Below are 17,492 nucleotides of genomic sequence, written 5' to 3'. Positions count from 1 at the left end.
TTTTCAGTTTCTGCCAGATGACGAACGAGTCAGACATCCATGGCTAATCACCGTCATTTTTTTAGCTACCCATGTGACCTCTAGCACACGGCACGTAGACTAGGAGGGCTAGGTCGAGCATGCGCCTCACATCTCGGGACAGACGGACAACGAGGATATTGCGCATCGAGTGTGCCAACAAAAAGTTCAATGTGCGTTCATAATATGTTTGTCCGTACGCATTCGATGCGGCCCGCGCAAAGGGAAGGGCGAATTTGGTCATAATTGTTGCGTATTTAAGACATTCGTGCGCAAATGTGGAGACAGACTGTTTTGCTTCCTATTATTCATGAAACAGTGCCAAGGACACGTGTTCTAGGTAGAGGAACTGCAATGAAAGCTTAAAATACACAGCCAAACTCTTTCAGTGCACTTCGCATTCAATCATTTTATTGCTTCTCATATGTCAGTGAGGTGAGAGTGAAGGCGCAAGTGTTAGCCTTTGTGAACGTTGATAATGATTGACCCCCAACCACCTCCAAATAAGCATTGTGAACCAGACCTTAGTGTAAAGTATGTCGAAGTTATGCGTCATGATGGCTCATCTGTCTACTTCAGTTTGTTTTTCTTCACAAGTTTCAGAAAGCGACTGTACAGTTCGCTTACCGGGAGCGACCTGTCCAACGAGATGTCATGGCCTCCCCAAAGTACGTTACTATACTGAAGTGTGCCGACCACGCGCTCGTAACCGAGGAGAGGAAGAGAGCGATTTCCTCCTCTGTACCACTTCTTTCGCTTGGCCTTGCTAAATTGCTCAGAACCACGCCATCGCAGTTTCTTGAAGCACTGTTCAATATTCACTTCGGGAAAAACGGCGTCATACTGAGCCGTGTAGAAGAGGGTGCGCGTACTGTTGAGCAGGTACTCTAGTTTCCTCCTAATGTCTACGAAGAAATCTCCTGAAGCTAGTTGCTTTGTGAGCTGTGGCCTGGTACTGTCGAGGATCCGGGAAACGTTAACGTGAATTCTCTTTTTAAAATTGGGGCTATTCGCATAGGTCATGTACTTTTTAACTTCGTCCGGTTCCTGCGGTATTGCTATGCTTCCGTGGTGTTGGAAGCCGGTTAGACTTCGAAATATCGTCTCAGTTCCGTTAGGCGGCGTGTTCAAAACAGCTTTGCTGAGGTCTTCGGCAGCCTGTGAGTAGTTCCCCTTATTGACGAGAGCGCGTATCATGTCGAACCACCCAGCAAGCGTTCTTCGGCCGAAGTCATTTAGCAGCCCGGAGTAATGCAGGTATTCCGTGGAGTTGATGATGTCAAGCAGTGGGAACACGAATCCTACGCCTAGCATTATGCCTCTCAGTTTCAGGTTGATTCGGTTAGCTTTCTTGAGAACCTTGTAGGCCACTCCAGCTGCTGACCTTGCTGAAAGAGACGATAGAGAGATGTAAAATAACTGGAAAAACAAGGACAAAGGAGGAAAGAAAAGGCACGGCAACGCAGATATGACAAAGACATATTAAAGGCGAACTACTACAGCTGTGTCGAAGACGTTCATTTGCGGCATTAGGCCGCAGGTAGGAAACTGTTTTTACATCCCGCTGCAGAGAAAGTGCTGTCATAGGACTCAGTTTGCCGGTTGGCCAGCACGCGGCGCCCTGCGAGCTGCGACGACGCAAATGTTTACATAGAAGACTAGCACAACCAATCGGTTCACTTAATCAGTGGCGCAGCGAAAAAAACTCGCGCTTTCGCACGAAAAGCGAAGGATCGATTGTGGCAATAAATTATAGTGGACAGCTATACGAAGTACGGATAGTATTTTATCGGCTGTATAAGCTTCTAAGCAGGCATACTAATAAGTTAACAAGCACGGTGTCACGCGCGCCTAAGCCAACATAAAAACATCACTTGATGGGTGCGGTAACTCGCAGTCAAAACACTGCAATGCGGAAACGCGGCAGCAGCAGCGGGTGAATTGACCTTCGTGCAGCCGTTCGCATCAACGCGAACTACGCCGCGGCAGTGCGGACTCTGTTCCCGTCGCAGATGACTTTCGGATACAGCGGCCGAGCCGTGCGCGCACGGCCACCCGGGCCACCCGAAGTTTAACGGGCCACCCGAAGTTTAACGAGCCCCCCGCTCCCCCCCCCTCCCATCCATACGCTTCCCCGAAGCCTTGCGCGCGATTGAAGGCGGCACGCTTCCTGCCTGTTTTTCACCGCTGCGTGCGCCGCATTGAGCCGCGAGGACCGGCTCACGCTCTCACGCTCTCATGGCACGTGGCGGCAATTTTATCTCCCTTAGACTTTATCTAGTACATCACGGCGACGCCGACGACAGAAATGCGCCTTGTGTGTCCGCATAATTGCTATCACAATAAAACAGCACATAACAGTGCCGCATTCGAACCAGCGAACTTTCTCGCAGGGCTATGTAGAGCTGCGACATTGGAGAACCCGGTCGGCCGCCGCTTGAGCAGGTGTACACATGTTTATCTATACTCATTACTACTGTATTTTGTCACCATATCTTCTCAAGACCGACAACGCATTTCTTAAAAATGTTTATTTTGGAATTCGAATGTTGCAGTGCTTAGTTCATAATTAACATTTCCGCTCAAAATATGACCGTTGTCACAGGTGTGCAAGGTCGCTGAAGGCGCCCTTCGTTTCTGCCCAGAATTTTTATCTGTAAATAGGTATGTGGGTGTTCGCATATATGTTTTATGTGAAAGGAAATAGTGCCCAGTATACGGGAACTAAAGTTGGGAGCGAAACACAATTTCGAAGAGTACGGTGTACCTGTATATTTTGTCCTGCCAGTATAAACGCATAACTTGTGTTCCCCCGAAAGATTTGTTATTTTGGTTCATATTTGCGTTGGTCATACACTTCGTGCTACTTTGCTTCTTTATCGTGACTTTTTGGCCTTGTAGAGTCTTTTCGCTGTGATGCTGCTATTCGCGCGCTTTCAAGGGATTGGAAAGCACCAAATGCCGGAGCCTTTTCATTTCTACGTGCGTTGCCGAAACCGCCATTGTATTTGAATGAATTTTTGCACTTTTTTGCAGAGGAAGCCAATGAGTACAAATAAGACATCCTTTTGTTTCCATGAATAAATTTAATTGAATCGGGGCATAGTGTCGCCCGGTTTCGCAAGGATTACCTGGTAATTCTTATTTGCAAAAGACGCTATGGAGCACTTTCTGAAGAGACATTGAACGGTAGCACTAATTCAATTTATATTGTTAAAGTGTTGCTTCCAAAACTATGTTCATGAATTTAGTTGATTACATTGACGGTTGATGAAATTGACAGTTAAACAAAAATTAAGAAAAAAACTCGCACCCTCCACCCCCTAAATTTTTCGTCGGAACCTTAGGACCAGTACGACGTCACTACCACGTCACGGATTTCAACTATTTTTTTGGCGTTCGGCCTGTTTTGATGCAAGAAGCAAATTTACTAGGCTGAGTCTCCGGAATCCTTAGAATGCGACGTTCTTCTTCTTTAGCGATAAGCAAGCATTTACACAGATACTGTCTAATTCGATGACTTCATGGTGAACTGGTGTAGGAACTTTACCATCGCTACCCACAAACTATAAAAAAAAAACTGTCGGTACAATTTGGCAGCGACAAATCCCGGCCGCTATGGCAGCATTTAGATGGGGGACGAATTGCAAAGAACGCCCGTGTACCGTGCATTGGATGCACTTTAACGAGCCCCAGGTGGTCGACATTAATCCGTAGTCCTGTACTAGGGCGTGCATCATGATCATATCGTGATTTGGCACGGAAAACCACATAAGTCAAAATCAATTGAACCGTTTGGGGCTTATCTTGTTGCCGAACAATAATCGCCATATACCAAGCGTGCTTTTGTTTTCTATAACACTGCGGGCCCGATAATTCTATGTCATAGACGGCATGCGCGTTATCAGCGTGACATCATTCTTGACAGGCAAATATAGCGAGCTTACAGTTTTCGAGCAAGAAAGGAAATTAAAGAAACACAGACGACAATGTCGTCGGGACAAGATATAGGCAAACATTTTTTTTCTAACAGTGCATGCTTAATTTTTACGCTTCTTTTCTGACTCTCGTGGTGAAATGGTCATTTTCTCATCGCAGAAGCGTAACCTTAGAAGGCGCACCGTGTATGCCGTTATTATACAACTTTGACATTCGGTGCTTCAGAAGGAAGTATTACCTCCATAAGACTCTCCCGCAATGTAGAATTCCGCCTGGTTGTATTCCGAGAATATTCTCAGAAAGCGCTTGAGGAACGTCAAGACTTGCTCAGATGCTTCATCAAGCGTCGCGGGGTATCGGCCGTGGTCGTCAAAGCTGTATCCCGATCCAACAGGCTGGTCGAGGTATATTACATTGAAATTTTTTATCAGACTGTGGTTTCGATAGTAAAGCTCCCCCATGGCGTTAATGCCCAGGGGTCCATTTTCAAGGAACTGGCTGTATAAGGAAGATTTCCATGGGCCACCCTGTGTCCATAGAAGGAGCGGCTTCTTTGGCTGCTTGCTCTGCACATAGGACGAATGCTAGAAAATCAGGTCTTGCAGACTCGGTACAAGTGCAAATAAATGCTCCGAAAGCGACAGAAACGAAAGCAATCTTGAGTTGAAGGGTTCTCAAAATTGAAGGTCTTTGGCTAGTTTTTTCTTTACGATTAAATTTTTTTTGTGTGCTGTTATGCGTATAATGAAACACAAGCTTTTTCAACATATACACGTACGCTGACACTCTTACGTAAGCCGTGCGAGCAGATGCAGTAATAGCGTCAACGAGAGAAAATGCACGTGCATAATCGGCACTGTGCGCAGGCGAAGCTGTTGCCTATAGGCGGCGGAGAAACACCAGGGGCGCTATAACGTAAAACTATTCCAAACGATGTGTGCCAGCTGTACACATAGTCTGCTTAGGCTCTACTTAAAGGTTGCTAACAAGAAAAAATGAGACAATCACCAGTCCTGCGGTCTGGCCAAGGTTGCTTTGATAGTATGTGCTGTGCATTTGTAGCAAATTGCAATTATAGGTTATGCTATTATGGCCCAAGTGAAATTTCGTTGCAGTTTATCTTTATACCGGCAGGAGAGAATGAACGGTTCCTGATTATAATCGCTACAATACTGAGCATGTGTATAAGCACTTCTCTGTCACATAGAACCATTTTCATTCATTGTGCACATAAAGATTACCTGCTTTCTTCTCAAAGTATGTTGCCACGCATGTCACGTCCAATGTGCGAGCCTTATTTGAGGCTTTAGAAAAACCCTCATGCATGGTGCACCGCTCTTTTTGTGTTTTACCACAACCCAGGTATACTTCATGGACTTAATTGGTTGAACATTATTCCAGCATGTAAATGTTAAAACAATCCGTAAGCGCAGAAAATTCTTGCCTGTGACTTGATGTGCAAGAAGAACAGGTACGAGGAATCACTTTCGTTGTCAACCGGAATAAAGCCAGAGTAGGCTTCCAGATTATCGCAGGGCGCCGGCAAGCACACCCGGCTGGTCTGCTTCATCTCCTTCAGTCTATCGTGTGACACACGGTCGCTCGTCGCTAATAGCACGAAGTCATCCAGGAGTACTCTGAACGAGACAGGGAATGCATCTTGAACAAACCTATACTCGCTCGTAATTCGTATAAAATTAAGAGAAATATATCTGGTTGTTACAAAAGGCCTGCGCGATGCATCACATCGGGCTTTTTTTGCTTTACCACATATCAGCAAATTATTCAGTCAAAGCTAGAAAAATGAGTGCGCTTATATGAATTATCATTTCGTAGTGACAAGCAGACCATAATTTCTCCTTTAAAGAATGCGTAAAATCAACGTAGAAAGATAGAATTTCGGCTCAAATGTTCCCTCTAGACGCTTTGCACAGGTATTTTGAGCATTTTAACTTACTGTCTGTTGTTTTTGAAATAAAGGCGCAGCTGAACACTTCAGCACAGTTAGAAATTGGCCACGATTGGTAGGCCGTGATGCCTTGAGAATGCCACTGGGAACATTTTGAATCAAACTTTATTCCGCTGCACACAGCAGGGGCGCTATAACGTAAAACTATTCCAAACGTTTCTCATCCATTGCTGCAATCGACCCTCCGCGATTGGTTAAAAGCTTTATGGACCACCCCCACTTCACCTGTCCATCACGCGTCGTCACGAAAGCCGCGATAGCTCCCCATCTGATATGACGTGCACACGCTGATTATATATGATTTGACCGAACAAAAGAAAAATAGTTACTTCCAATTCGACGCCTTTTCGCCATTAGCCCTCGGCTATTGGTCAAAAGTTTGCGGGCTGCACCCACTTCCTGCCTCTCACGCGACGTCACAAAACCGCAAAAACTCACTGCGTCAAAGTGACGTGTACGCGTTAAAGATGCATTAATATGCCGAGCAAGACTGAATTTTCTTCTGAATAGCCGCAGTTTGCCCCGTTCCGAAAGGAATAAAAGATGGCTGCCGCCGATCGCTCAGGCACTGGCTACTCTCACCTGCCGGAGAGCATGGGTTTATTTTCGTACAATAGAGACGTTTAGCTTGTACGCTATTCCGGTAAACGGGAGCGGTTTGGGCGGATTACCGGATGGTCGGGGCGTAAACGTGAGCGGTGAAGCCGCCTGGTGTTGTAGAGCTCAACCAGACAAACGCATAGCTAAAACTGCAGTAACTCACCATATCCTGCTTCGCCACTCGTGCAAATTTTTGGCAGCGGCGTAATTGTGAACACGATTACGCCACTGTCGGAAATTTACGCCAGCAGCTAAGCAGAATACAGCAATTAGCTCTGTGTTTGTGTGGTTGAGCTTTGCGCCACCAGCTGGCGCCACCGCTCGGGCCGCTCACCTTGACGCCCCCGCTAAACCGGAAAACCGCCCGCGCTTGCCCGGATACCGGACTCGCTAAAGGTCTCTAATAAGTCTTTTCGCGTGACTGTGTAACGTTTTCGAGCACTTTCGGCATGTTTACTACCTCGCTCTGCCAACTCTTCTTCGCTGAGGATCTGTTTTAGCGACATTTTCAACCTTCCGTTGCATGCCACCGCGATTTTTGACCAGCCACCTCAAGCTAAGAAAGGGAAAGCGGACCAATCGCAGACGCCGGCACCACCCTCTTCATCCGGTTATCGATTTTCACTGCAGTGGCTCGGCCCCCTCGAATCTCTCTCCACTTAAGCGTGATCCTCGCCTCTTGTCAATCTATTAGATAAGGCAAGCCGCTTAGTGTAGGCAATGTTCTTCGTTTTTCAAGCGAACAAAAGTGACCTCCCATAAACGAGGAGCGCGTTTGATTGGTCTGTTCGGACAACCCTGCGGATGACCGCCCGATGCTTGCGTCAGCGGTTACGGAAATTTGACCTCAGAAGATTGGAATAAAAACATATTGGAATAGTTTTAATTTATAGGGCCCCAAAATGATCACAAAATGCTTTTCTTGTTTTTTACAGTGGCCTAAAGGCCCGTTTTCTTTTTCAGCACAATGTACAGGGTCGACGACGTTATAGCTTGCACTATGTACGGCAGCAGCCAACGAATTGGAAATCGTTTTGGACAACACGTTACTCTCCAGAAAAGGCTCGCGTATGCGTGTACATCTTCCCATATTCTCATGCAAACGGCAGTGCAGTGGTTGTTAATGAGTCCCGCCCGGTCTTTCCGGGCAGCTTTGTAAGGCGTCAGTGTCGAAGCTTTGTTGTTTTCGTTGACCTGAGAGGGTCGTGGCGCATACCTACAGTGGTGATTGGCCGTGAACCTGGTGGTTAAATTAGGCGAATACAATATAATTACCAATTTGGAAGTGGGAACTTAGAAATAAAAAAAAAATATGCCCGAGAAACAAAGTAAAGTACGTAGTCAGAAATCGCAACAAAACCACAAAACAAAGAAAAAAAATATGGCTCTCCCGTAATTGGGAGTAGATGTGAGCATGAAATGGCTACCGGCAAAGCAGACTGGAGACGATGCTAGCTACAATCTTAAAATGGGTATAGTGCATGTTCGCAACGGCACATTGCACTCCCCCACACCCCACCACACGAACCCGTTTTGAACCAAACCTCATTGCAAGTGTCGTCTCGGCAAAACAGCCATCCGTGGTGCGCCGAACGCTGCCGGCTTCGTCATGCAGCGTGGCGCCATCTCTCGAGCCGCGGAACTCACGGACCGCTGGCGTTGAACTAGCGACCCTATCTCCGCGCCAAAAGATGACAATCAATTGTACGGTGCCCTGTATGTGCCTTTTGAACATCGCTATTGGAAGTAACAAATAAAACTTTAGCGTGCTAGAAGTTACAGCTTGAGTGATATCGTGAATAAACATTAGGAATAGCTCGGAAGCAATATTTTTTGTAACTTGTTCGGGCAGTAACTGGCGTATGTACTGTGGTCCTGCACAAATGGTTGGGGGTCAGAGACTGCATTCATAAGTTTCCATTGGTTACCCGGATGATCTCGTTTTGTTTTCGCAACTTGCCGTGTGTGCCAGTCGATCTACGGGGTTTTGTTTGGTTCAGTGGAACCCAGAGCTAGAACCGGTGGTGGCGCACCCTTGGTTGGTCGCGCTGCTCCGCGGACGGCTTTGGTGCTCTGCATGGTTGCATGCCTTGGCCTCTTTTGCGCCGAGGCAGTCCGAGGGTCAGTCAGGCTTGAGTCCTGTAAGACCGACATGGCTGTTTGTGTGTTGAGTGCAGTGACTTTGTGTTGCTACACCACAACAGCCCCCTTGTCCGGGAAGGACCGTTGGCCCGAACCAAAACCCCCCGCCCAGTCAACCCGGGTTGAGGGGGCGTGCCGGGGCCAATGTATCGGATGATGCTGGGTTGATGAGTACAAGAACGCTCATGGTCGCGGTGCCCTCAAAGGTGCCAAGTCCTCTTCCCATCTGACAACGGCGTGCCCGAATAATGGCTCCGGCTTTTGGCTCAAGGTCATTCGAAGGTCGCTGACAACGGCAGTTAAAGGTATGCCATGCTTAAAAAAGTCACAGTTTCGCCAGAAAGGCGAAGCACGCATTGCAATAGCAAATTAGTAGATAGCTATACGTAGTAATGATAGAAGCTTTATCGGCCGTGTAAACTTGTAAACATTCGCTTACTAACTAAATTAACAAGCACGGTGTCATGCGCGCATAGGTGAACATGAACACATCTGGCTTGATGACCGCGGAGACTCCCTGTCAAAATGCTGGGGTGAGGAATCGTGGCACAGAGCAGCGAGCGAATTGACCTTCGTGCATCTCTCGCTTGAACGCCAACGAAATGTCGAAAGCACAGCGCATACGAAGCTACCGGCACTACTTGCACTCTGCGAGCATCGCAGATAACTTTGAAGATGAGGCCCGCACGGACGCGCACTTTGGCCACGTCGCAGATCGCTTTCAATGTACGGCGCCAGCCCGCCCGCCGTATGGCCCCGCCGTAAGCTGCAGCCGCCAGGAAAGAACGCCCCTCTCGCTCGCCTCATCACCGTGCCTCGAGGTCGACAGAAGAGGGCGTGCTTCCGCCCCGCCTTCCTCGCTTGGGCGCGCGAGATTGAGCTTTGTTCACTGGTTCGCCCTGTATGCTGTCACTCACACATGCAGCATACGGCGCGCGGCGAGGATGTTGTCGCCGTTGGACTTTATACTTTAACTCACGGCGATGGCAGAAATGCGCCTATGTCCATAATTGCTATCGCAATAAAACTGTTGGGGTTTGATAGGAAAGGGGGGATGATTAGCTTAGCATGGTAATCGATAAGATTCAATGAGGTACCTAGACCGGACTTTTGTTCACATTGTGAAGCATCTGGGGCAATTGCTATGTTATTTGGACTGCATGCTCGGCAGATTATCTCGTAATAGACCGTCTAAAATACGATGAGGAAGTAATTTTGCATTATTAGAAAAAAAGTAATCTAAATGCATCACAGTAGTAACAGAGCTGTCGGGAGCCGGAAGTACATTGCAGCAGCGCTCACCTAGGTGGTGAAGCAAATGTTATTAGAATGTAGTTTTCGGATTATGTGGTCGCAGCCAATTCATGTCAAAAGAAAAACCCGAGCTTGGAAACAAAGAAGGTTGGAGAATGTCTTAAAGGTGATACATAAACTCTCAAGGTGAATTGCACTGTCAAAAGACGGAACCTGCTGGGAAGACAAGAAACTCGTGATTCCAGATAAAAAACAGCACTTGCAACTAATTTAGGATACCATACGCACAAACGCAATGCTTCGTGTTATAAGAGGCTCAGGGGGCAAGGCTTGTAGGCTGGAGCGCCGGAGAGCAGTACGCAATCAAATCCTAATACAGGACGAACGTACCCGCGATATATGATCAGGAACCAGAATCAGAATCTGTTTTTATTGAGATGATTAGAAATATTACAAGACATTAATATACAGAAGGAGGTACCGAAGTCAAAGACTGCAATGGGACCTCCTTTACAAGAAGTGTGCATCTCTTCTCAATCATATTCGTTGATTGCTCGGCATACACAAAATGCGAATAGCGCGGGTAGCTTTTCCTATCACATAATCTATGTGTGGGAGCCAGTTGATTGAGTAAACTTTATTGAATTCCTGTAGCACGCGCGTTACAGCGCAACGGGCGTCTCCCACGCAGGGGCCGACAGTGAGTACCTGGCGGGTGCTGCGCGGGCCTGCTGGACAGATATGCGTCAAAAATCACACCAAGGTATTTAAGACTCTACCTGAGCTATTTCATGAAGATGGTAAGACAATGAGATGGGCACTGGATTATGTATAGGAAAACACGAGAGTGGCACATTTCCTGTTCTCTACCATGTCGCTGCCACTTCAGTTGCGATACAAGGTACTGAGGACTGCAGCGATTCCGTAGTGGCCTGCAGTATCTGCATAATCGCACTGCAAACGATTTGCTTGATCTGCTTAAAACGTTAGACAGGCTGAATTATAATTTATCCGTAGTTTAGCCACTGTCTTTTTCCCAGCAGAGACGATTGCTTCAGAGGAATTAATAGCTAGGACTGAAGTGTTGCGCTCTGTACCACTACGGTACCCATAGACATCTGCTCGAGAGCGGTGGCAGGGGCCGAATACTGCTAGTATTTGCACTTCTTGAGCGTGAGTCTAGCGTTTCAGCGACACTTAAACGGGCGTCTATGCCCCTTAGGAGAACCTTGTTGCACGCGAGGTGAGGTGGGACAAAAGCACTCCTCGGAATGGAAGCGAATGATGTGCATTTCAGTAAGACTTCAAGAAAGGTCTGGCCCGGCGAAAGCACCCTATACCTCCCAGTCCGAATTCTTCAGCGTAACTGACGTTGTGGAAGTGGTTGAGCATTCAATTAGGTTTATTATGGACAGCTTATGTGCTGGTAGCCTGGTGAAACCTCCATTCGTGGACACCTGCACAACAGGGGCTGACGCCATTGCGAAAAGATAAGTTGAAATAATTCATTTGATGGAACGGATGCTGAGCAGGCGTATCGCTCCCGGCCACTCAACCAGAATTGGCAGTGATGTTTACGGCGAATATTTAAATTCTTCAGCGTGTTGTGCAATACGACAGTGGGCAGTTGATGTTTACGGTTAGCTTGCGTGCACCGCTATTGTTTGTCTTCGTAGTACGTGGAACATACAGCGGAATGTATTTGCTTGAGGCGTGGTTCTGCGCCATCGTTAATAGCCTGCGGGTAAGGTTAGCACTATCATTACCACTAGCCGCGCATCGCATCGTGTCAGAAGCATTGATCAATATTCATAAAATGGGCTTTACGTGCAGCACCCTCAATGTGATTATGAGACATGAGGTAGGGGAATAAATTTGACCACGTGGAGTTATTTAACGTGCACCTAAATGTACGTACACGACTGTCGTCGCATTTCGCCCCTGGGGAAATGCCGCTATCGGGGTCGCGGTTCAACACGCTACCCCGAGCAACGACATAGCCACAATGCTACAGGGGCGGGTACAGAAATGTTCGTTTCATGGGCGGCCTCTTTGAAAGTGTCGTCTGCACGCTGCGGTGTTTTAATGCGGCTTTGTGTCTGCACGCCCTTTGTCTATTGTCCGCTTGACAAATTGGCACGAAGTTTGTTTATCAGAAATAGCAGAAACGTACCGTACCTTACGTTAAATATGAATTTATGCAGTTCCTTCGCCGGTCGCCGCCATGTCTAGCAGCCAGCGTTTCCTTGCTTTGATGCGTCGCCTTTTCCCTCTCCCGCGCTACCCCCATGTATGCAGGCTGCCACGAGCGGGGAGCGGCAAGGCTGTTACTGCGTCCCTTGTATCCGCCTCCTCTCTTTACCTGCTCTCTACTAGAAGCGGTATTGCGCAAGATTTTGACGCCACACACAGAAGAGAAACACAAAGCACGGCGCTCTGCTGTGTGTCCCGTCAAACTGCTACGCAGTCCCCATTTTTGTATGCTATACCAACACGCCTAGTCTTCAACCCTCTCTACCATTTTATGTGCCTCCCCTCTGGACTGTGGCGCGTTTGTACAAAGGAAAGCGTTGCAGCTGCTGCCGTGCTTTTTTGGCAGGGCTCACTGATCACTACATCCGTCGAGAGGATATCGTGACGACGCCTACGGAGCTCCAGAGGACATCGTGGCGACGTGGTTGAAAGGTCTAACGGAGTTTCTCACGTCAAAATACCGCAACAACCTAGCAGCAGCTGTAGGATGAGGAGGGAAGCCGCAATGAAAGCTTCGCTTAAAAAAAAAAGGGTCGGTAGGGCACTACCACTGACGCCTTAAACACAAATTCATGGCCAATTACGCTTTGGGGGTAAACGCAAGTCACTCAGAACGACAACAACAACAAGCTGTTCGACAGAAAGGCACGACCCGCGTGCCTTTCTGCTGAGCTGCCGTGACACTACATATTGTCACGTGGTAGTGACGTTAAAGAACACAGTAGCAGTACTGTGACAGAGAAAACTTGCTTTTATTGGGCGAACCTGTGCCCACAAAACAGGCTACACTTAAAGCGCAACGATAGCGGCCAACACAGTCGGCGATCGTCGAAAATCTGATATCAGCTGGTCAAACGCGACAGCTTTTATACAGTAGTCATCAAATTTTTTAGACTAATCGTCGAGACCCGCATGCCTTCTACAAATTTCTACACCATTCGCGTCAAGGGATGAATTCAGATAACCCAAGGTTCGGCGACAACAGACTGCGGATAGAAGCATCGATAACTTTCCAGAAAATTCGGATACATGCAGGCGCGTCCCGGGCTGTGCGATAACATTTGTTCGGCGGCGAAACGTGGTCGCCCGACAGAGATAAGTACACGTGTCAATACCCCCCTCTTAAAAAGCATCGACCCGATGCTACATACAAGCGAAATAAAAGCACCCGTAGCAAAGAAAGCAACAAAAAATAAGGAATTTCGCCAGCGTCCGTAAAAGGGTTTAAGGCGCACCACGTGGACCACTTCAGATCGTGCGCAGCACCGCTGCGAATGCGAAATGCCGTCTGCCACGACCTCATAGTCCAGAGCGCCAATACGTCGGATGACCTTGTAGGGTCCGAAATAGCGTCGGAGTAGTTTCTCACTGAGTCCTCGTCGGCGTATCGGGGTCCATACCCAAACACGGTCGCCGGGCTGGTACTCGACGAAGCGTCGTCGGAGGTTGTAGTGTCGGCTGTCGGTACGCTGCTGGTTTTTGATCGGTAGGCGGGCGAGTTGTCGGGCTTCTTCGGCGCGCTGAAGATAGGTAGCGACGTCAAGATTCTCCTCGTCAGTGACGTGCGGCAGCATGGCGTCGAGCGTCGTCGTCGGGTTCCTGCCGTAGACCAGCTTGAACGGCGTGATCTGTGTTGTTTCTTGCACCGCCGTGTTGTAAGCGAATGTTACGTACGGCAGGACGGCATCCCAGGTCTTGTGTTCGACGTCGACGTACATCGCTAGCATGTCGGCGAGGGTCTTATTCAGCCGCTCCGTAAGACCATTCGTCTGCGGATGGTAGGCCCTTGTCCTCCTGTGCCTTGTTTGACTGTATTTCAGTATGGCGTGGGTGAGCTCCGCTGTAAAGGCCGTTCCTCTGTCGGTGATGAGGACTTCTGGGGCGCCATGTCGCAGCAGGATGTTTTCGACAATGAATTTCGCCACTTAGGCTGCGCTACCTTTCGGCAGTGCTGTAGTTTCAGCGAAGCGGGTGAGGTAGGCTGTCGCCACGACGATCCACTTATTTCCGGTTGTTGACGTCGGAAAGGGTCCCAGCAAGTCCATCCCGATCTGCTGGAATGGTCGGCAAGGAGGCTCGATTGGCTGTAGTAATCCGGCTGGCCTTGTCGGCGGTGTCTTGCGTCGCTGACAGTCTCGGCATGTTCTGACATAACGAGCGACGTCGGCGGTCAGGCGCGGCCAATAATACTTTTCTTGTATCCTCGATAGTGTCCGGGAAAATCCGAGGTGTCCAGTGGTCGGATCGTCATGTAGGGCGTGCAATACTTCTGGACGAAGTCCTGACAGGACAACAAGAAGGTAGTTGGCGCGGACTGGTGAGTTCTTCTTCGCGAGTAGATTGTTTTGAAGCGTGAAGGAAGATAATCCGCGCTTAAATGCCCTGGGGACAACGTCGGTGTGCCCTTCCAAATACTCCACGAGGCCTTTTTAGCTCCGGGTCTGCCCGTTGCTGTTCAGCGAAGTCTTCCGCGCTTATCATTCCAAGGAAGGCTTCGTCATCTTGCGGCGGCGGGTCAATGGGGGCGCGTGATAGGCAATCGGCATCGGAGTGTTTTCGTCGGGACTTGTAGATTACAGTGATGTCGTATTCTTGTAGTCTGAGGCTCCACCGCGCCAGTCGTCCTGAAGGATCCTTTATACTCGCTAGCCAATGCAACGCGTGATGGTCACTGACGACTTTGAATGGCCTGCCATAAAGATAAGGGCGAAATTTAGCTGTAGCCCAAACGATGGCGAGGCATTCCTTTTCGGTCGTAGAATAGTTGCCTTCCGCTTTTGACAGCGACCGGCTAGCGTAAGGTATCACCTGTTCGACTCCGTTTTTCCTTTGGACTAGAACGGCACCGAGGCCTAGGCTACTGGCGTCAGTATGGATTTCTGTATCGGCGTACTCGTCGAAGTGCGCAAGTACCGGCGGCGACTGCATGCGTCGTTTGAGTTCTTCAAATGCGTCGGCCTGCGGTGTTTCCCACTTGAACTCAACATCACATATAGTTAGACGTGTCAACGGCTCGCCGATGCGTGAAAAGTCCTTCACGAAGCGCCTGTAGTAGGCACACATGCCAAGGAATCTACGCGCTGCCTTCTTGTCGGTGGGCTGCGGGAACGTTGCGATGGCAGCTGTTTTCTGGGGGTTGGGGCGTACTCCGGATTTACTGATGACGTGGCCTAGGAACAGAAGCTCAAAACTAGCTTTTATTGGGCGAACCTGTGCCCACAAAACAGGCTACACTTAAAGCGCAACGATAGCGGCGAACAGAGTCGGCGATCGTCAAAAATCTGATCAGCTGGTCAAGCGCGACAGCTTTTATACAGTAGTCATCGAATTTTCCAGACTAATCGTTGAGACCCGCATGCCTTCTACAAAGTTCTACACCATTCGCGTCAAGCTATGAAATCAGATAACCCAAGGTTCGGCGACAACAGACTGCGGATAGAAGCATCGATAACTTTCCAGAAAATTCGGATACATGCAGGCGCGTCCCGCGCTGTGCGATAACATTTGTTCGGCGGCGAAACGTGGTCGCCCGGTAGAGATAAGTACACGTGTCAATATCTACTATGGAAGCCACATAAACTGCAAAGAAACGATGAGTTGAACGGGAACGTAAAAACTGTACATTGCCCTCTATACCCCCCTTCATATTAGGTCCTTTTGAAGGAATTAGAATGGTATGCATAGCAGCCATTCAAGTGTGTTTGCTCGTTTCAAGAAAATATGTTTCAAGAGCTTTTTTACGATCCTTAAAGCCAATAACCGTCATGCATTAACAGGTTACGTGTAGCGTTAGGTATCTTTAGCGTAAGAAACTCCTAGGCACTATAATAACTTACGGCGTCTGGAGATAAAGGCACGGCTGTCGTGTTTGATCCTCATTGCATCCGCACAAAGTAAGAACGAACAGGAATAACACATCGACTGTCCATATGCTCCAACAGCCCATGACCGTGTGCGTCACAAGTCTAGCATCTATGATCGATGATGAGGCTAGTTTATATTGCTTTTTTCACTATAGGTCATTAGAAGATCTATGTCTGCTATTGCCCCTTGTTAAGACGGGGCTCACACCTGCATAAAACAATCCTGATGTCTTTTTGAAAATGTATGACTCAGACTATGTTCAGCAGCGAAGAGTGTAATGCCTCGTATTACATTTCTGAATGTACGAATAAACATTTTTTTACAAAACACGATCGTTCATAAGCTTAAGTGGGGAAAGGTAGAAAAAAATAAGCTGTCAAATCATTCTTGCCATGCCGGTCCCTCTCTCGCAAGAGATATAATACTGGCACAAAATATTTGTTAGCCGTTTTTTGAAGCCGAATTTTCTTTGCCTTTTGCCTCTGCATTGTGGGTGCTATCCCCGGCGCTGTTGGCGATTATACAACTTGAGCCAGTGTGTATTTGCCAATGCATGTGCCAATGCGCATGAGCCAATGCGAATGTGCAAATGGGCGTGTGGCACCGGGCCGTTCAACATCGTTGACCAATACCCAAGGATGAGTGTGTGCCTCTGGGTAGGTGCTGGAATAAATAGGCAGAACAAGAAGACATGAATAAGTCGGCAACAGAAAATTGAAGTCAGCTGCAGAGGAGAAAAGAGCGAATCGACGGCAGCCGAATTTGAGAAAGAAGTAAAGAAGTCTAGGGTTTGACGAAAACTCGTCTGGCGAGGAAATAACATGGCTGAATAAACGTACACTCGCCAACTGAAAAAATTTTCAAAACACGGATTGACGTTTCGGCGCCCAATACGGGTGCCTTGTTCACAATGAGCGAATGCATGGTGGTCTTTATTATATATGCATCGGAAGACGTAATGCGCTTGCGTACAACTCAGGGAGGGGTCCCCGTGTCCGGCTTATCGTGTTAATAGTAGGTTGTATGCAGAATGATTCAAGGAGCAATCGGGACGATAATTTTTTCTCTCTTTCGATGACAGAAGCCGGATTCCAGTTAATACTGTGTCCAGTCTTTTCGTGGTGCTCTGCCAGGGTGCTGGAGACCGTGTGTCCTTTGGCTACATCATTGCGATGCTGCTGTAGCCTTCTTTTAACGTTCGCCGTCTCGCCTAAGTAGCACGCATGGCAGTCCTGGCAAGGAATTTTTGTAGATGACGCCCGGAAATGTTTCTTTTTTGAGGCGGTCTTTCACTCGGACGAGTTGTTGTTTTAGCTTGCTTGAAGGGACGTGGCAGATTTGTACATCATAATCTTTGAAAATTCTTGATAATGACTCGCTTACGCCTCGTGCATAGGGGAGAGACGCCCGTTTTCTTGTTCTCATCGGCCTTACAGGGGGTTCAGCTGCACGC

The 17,492-nt window shown here is 48.2% G+C and overlaps 1 protein-coding gene across 1 annotated transcript; it reads right to left on the bottom strand.

Moving 5' to 3' along the window:
* Window positions 1–461: 461 nt before the first annotated feature.
* On the bottom strand, window positions 462–16,111 carry LOC139061186 (probable serine carboxypeptidase CPVL). The gene is made up of 4 exons (XM_070540838.1): window positions 16,012–16,111; window positions 5,402–5,594; window positions 4,196–4,523; window positions 462–1,406 (listed from the first exon to the last, which is right to left on the bottom strand). Exons 2-4 carry the CDS (start codon window positions 5,525–5,527, stop codon window positions 589–591), a joined length of 1,272 nt encoding a protein of 423 aa, XP_070396939.1. The 5' UTR covers window positions 5,528–5,594; window positions 16,012–16,111; the 3' UTR covers window positions 462–588.
* Between the last annotated feature and the right edge of the window lie 1,381 nt (window positions 16,112–17,492).

This window comes from Dermacentor albipictus, chromosome 6 (assembly GCF_038994185.2).
Source record: "Dermacentor albipictus isolate Rhodes 1998 colony chromosome 6, USDA_Dalb.pri_finalv2, whole genome shotgun sequence".
Lineage (NCBI taxonomy): Eukaryota > Metazoa > Arthropoda > Arachnida > Ixodida > Ixodidae > Dermacentor > Dermacentor albipictus.
This window is presented reverse-complemented; position numbering and strand designations above follow the sequence as displayed.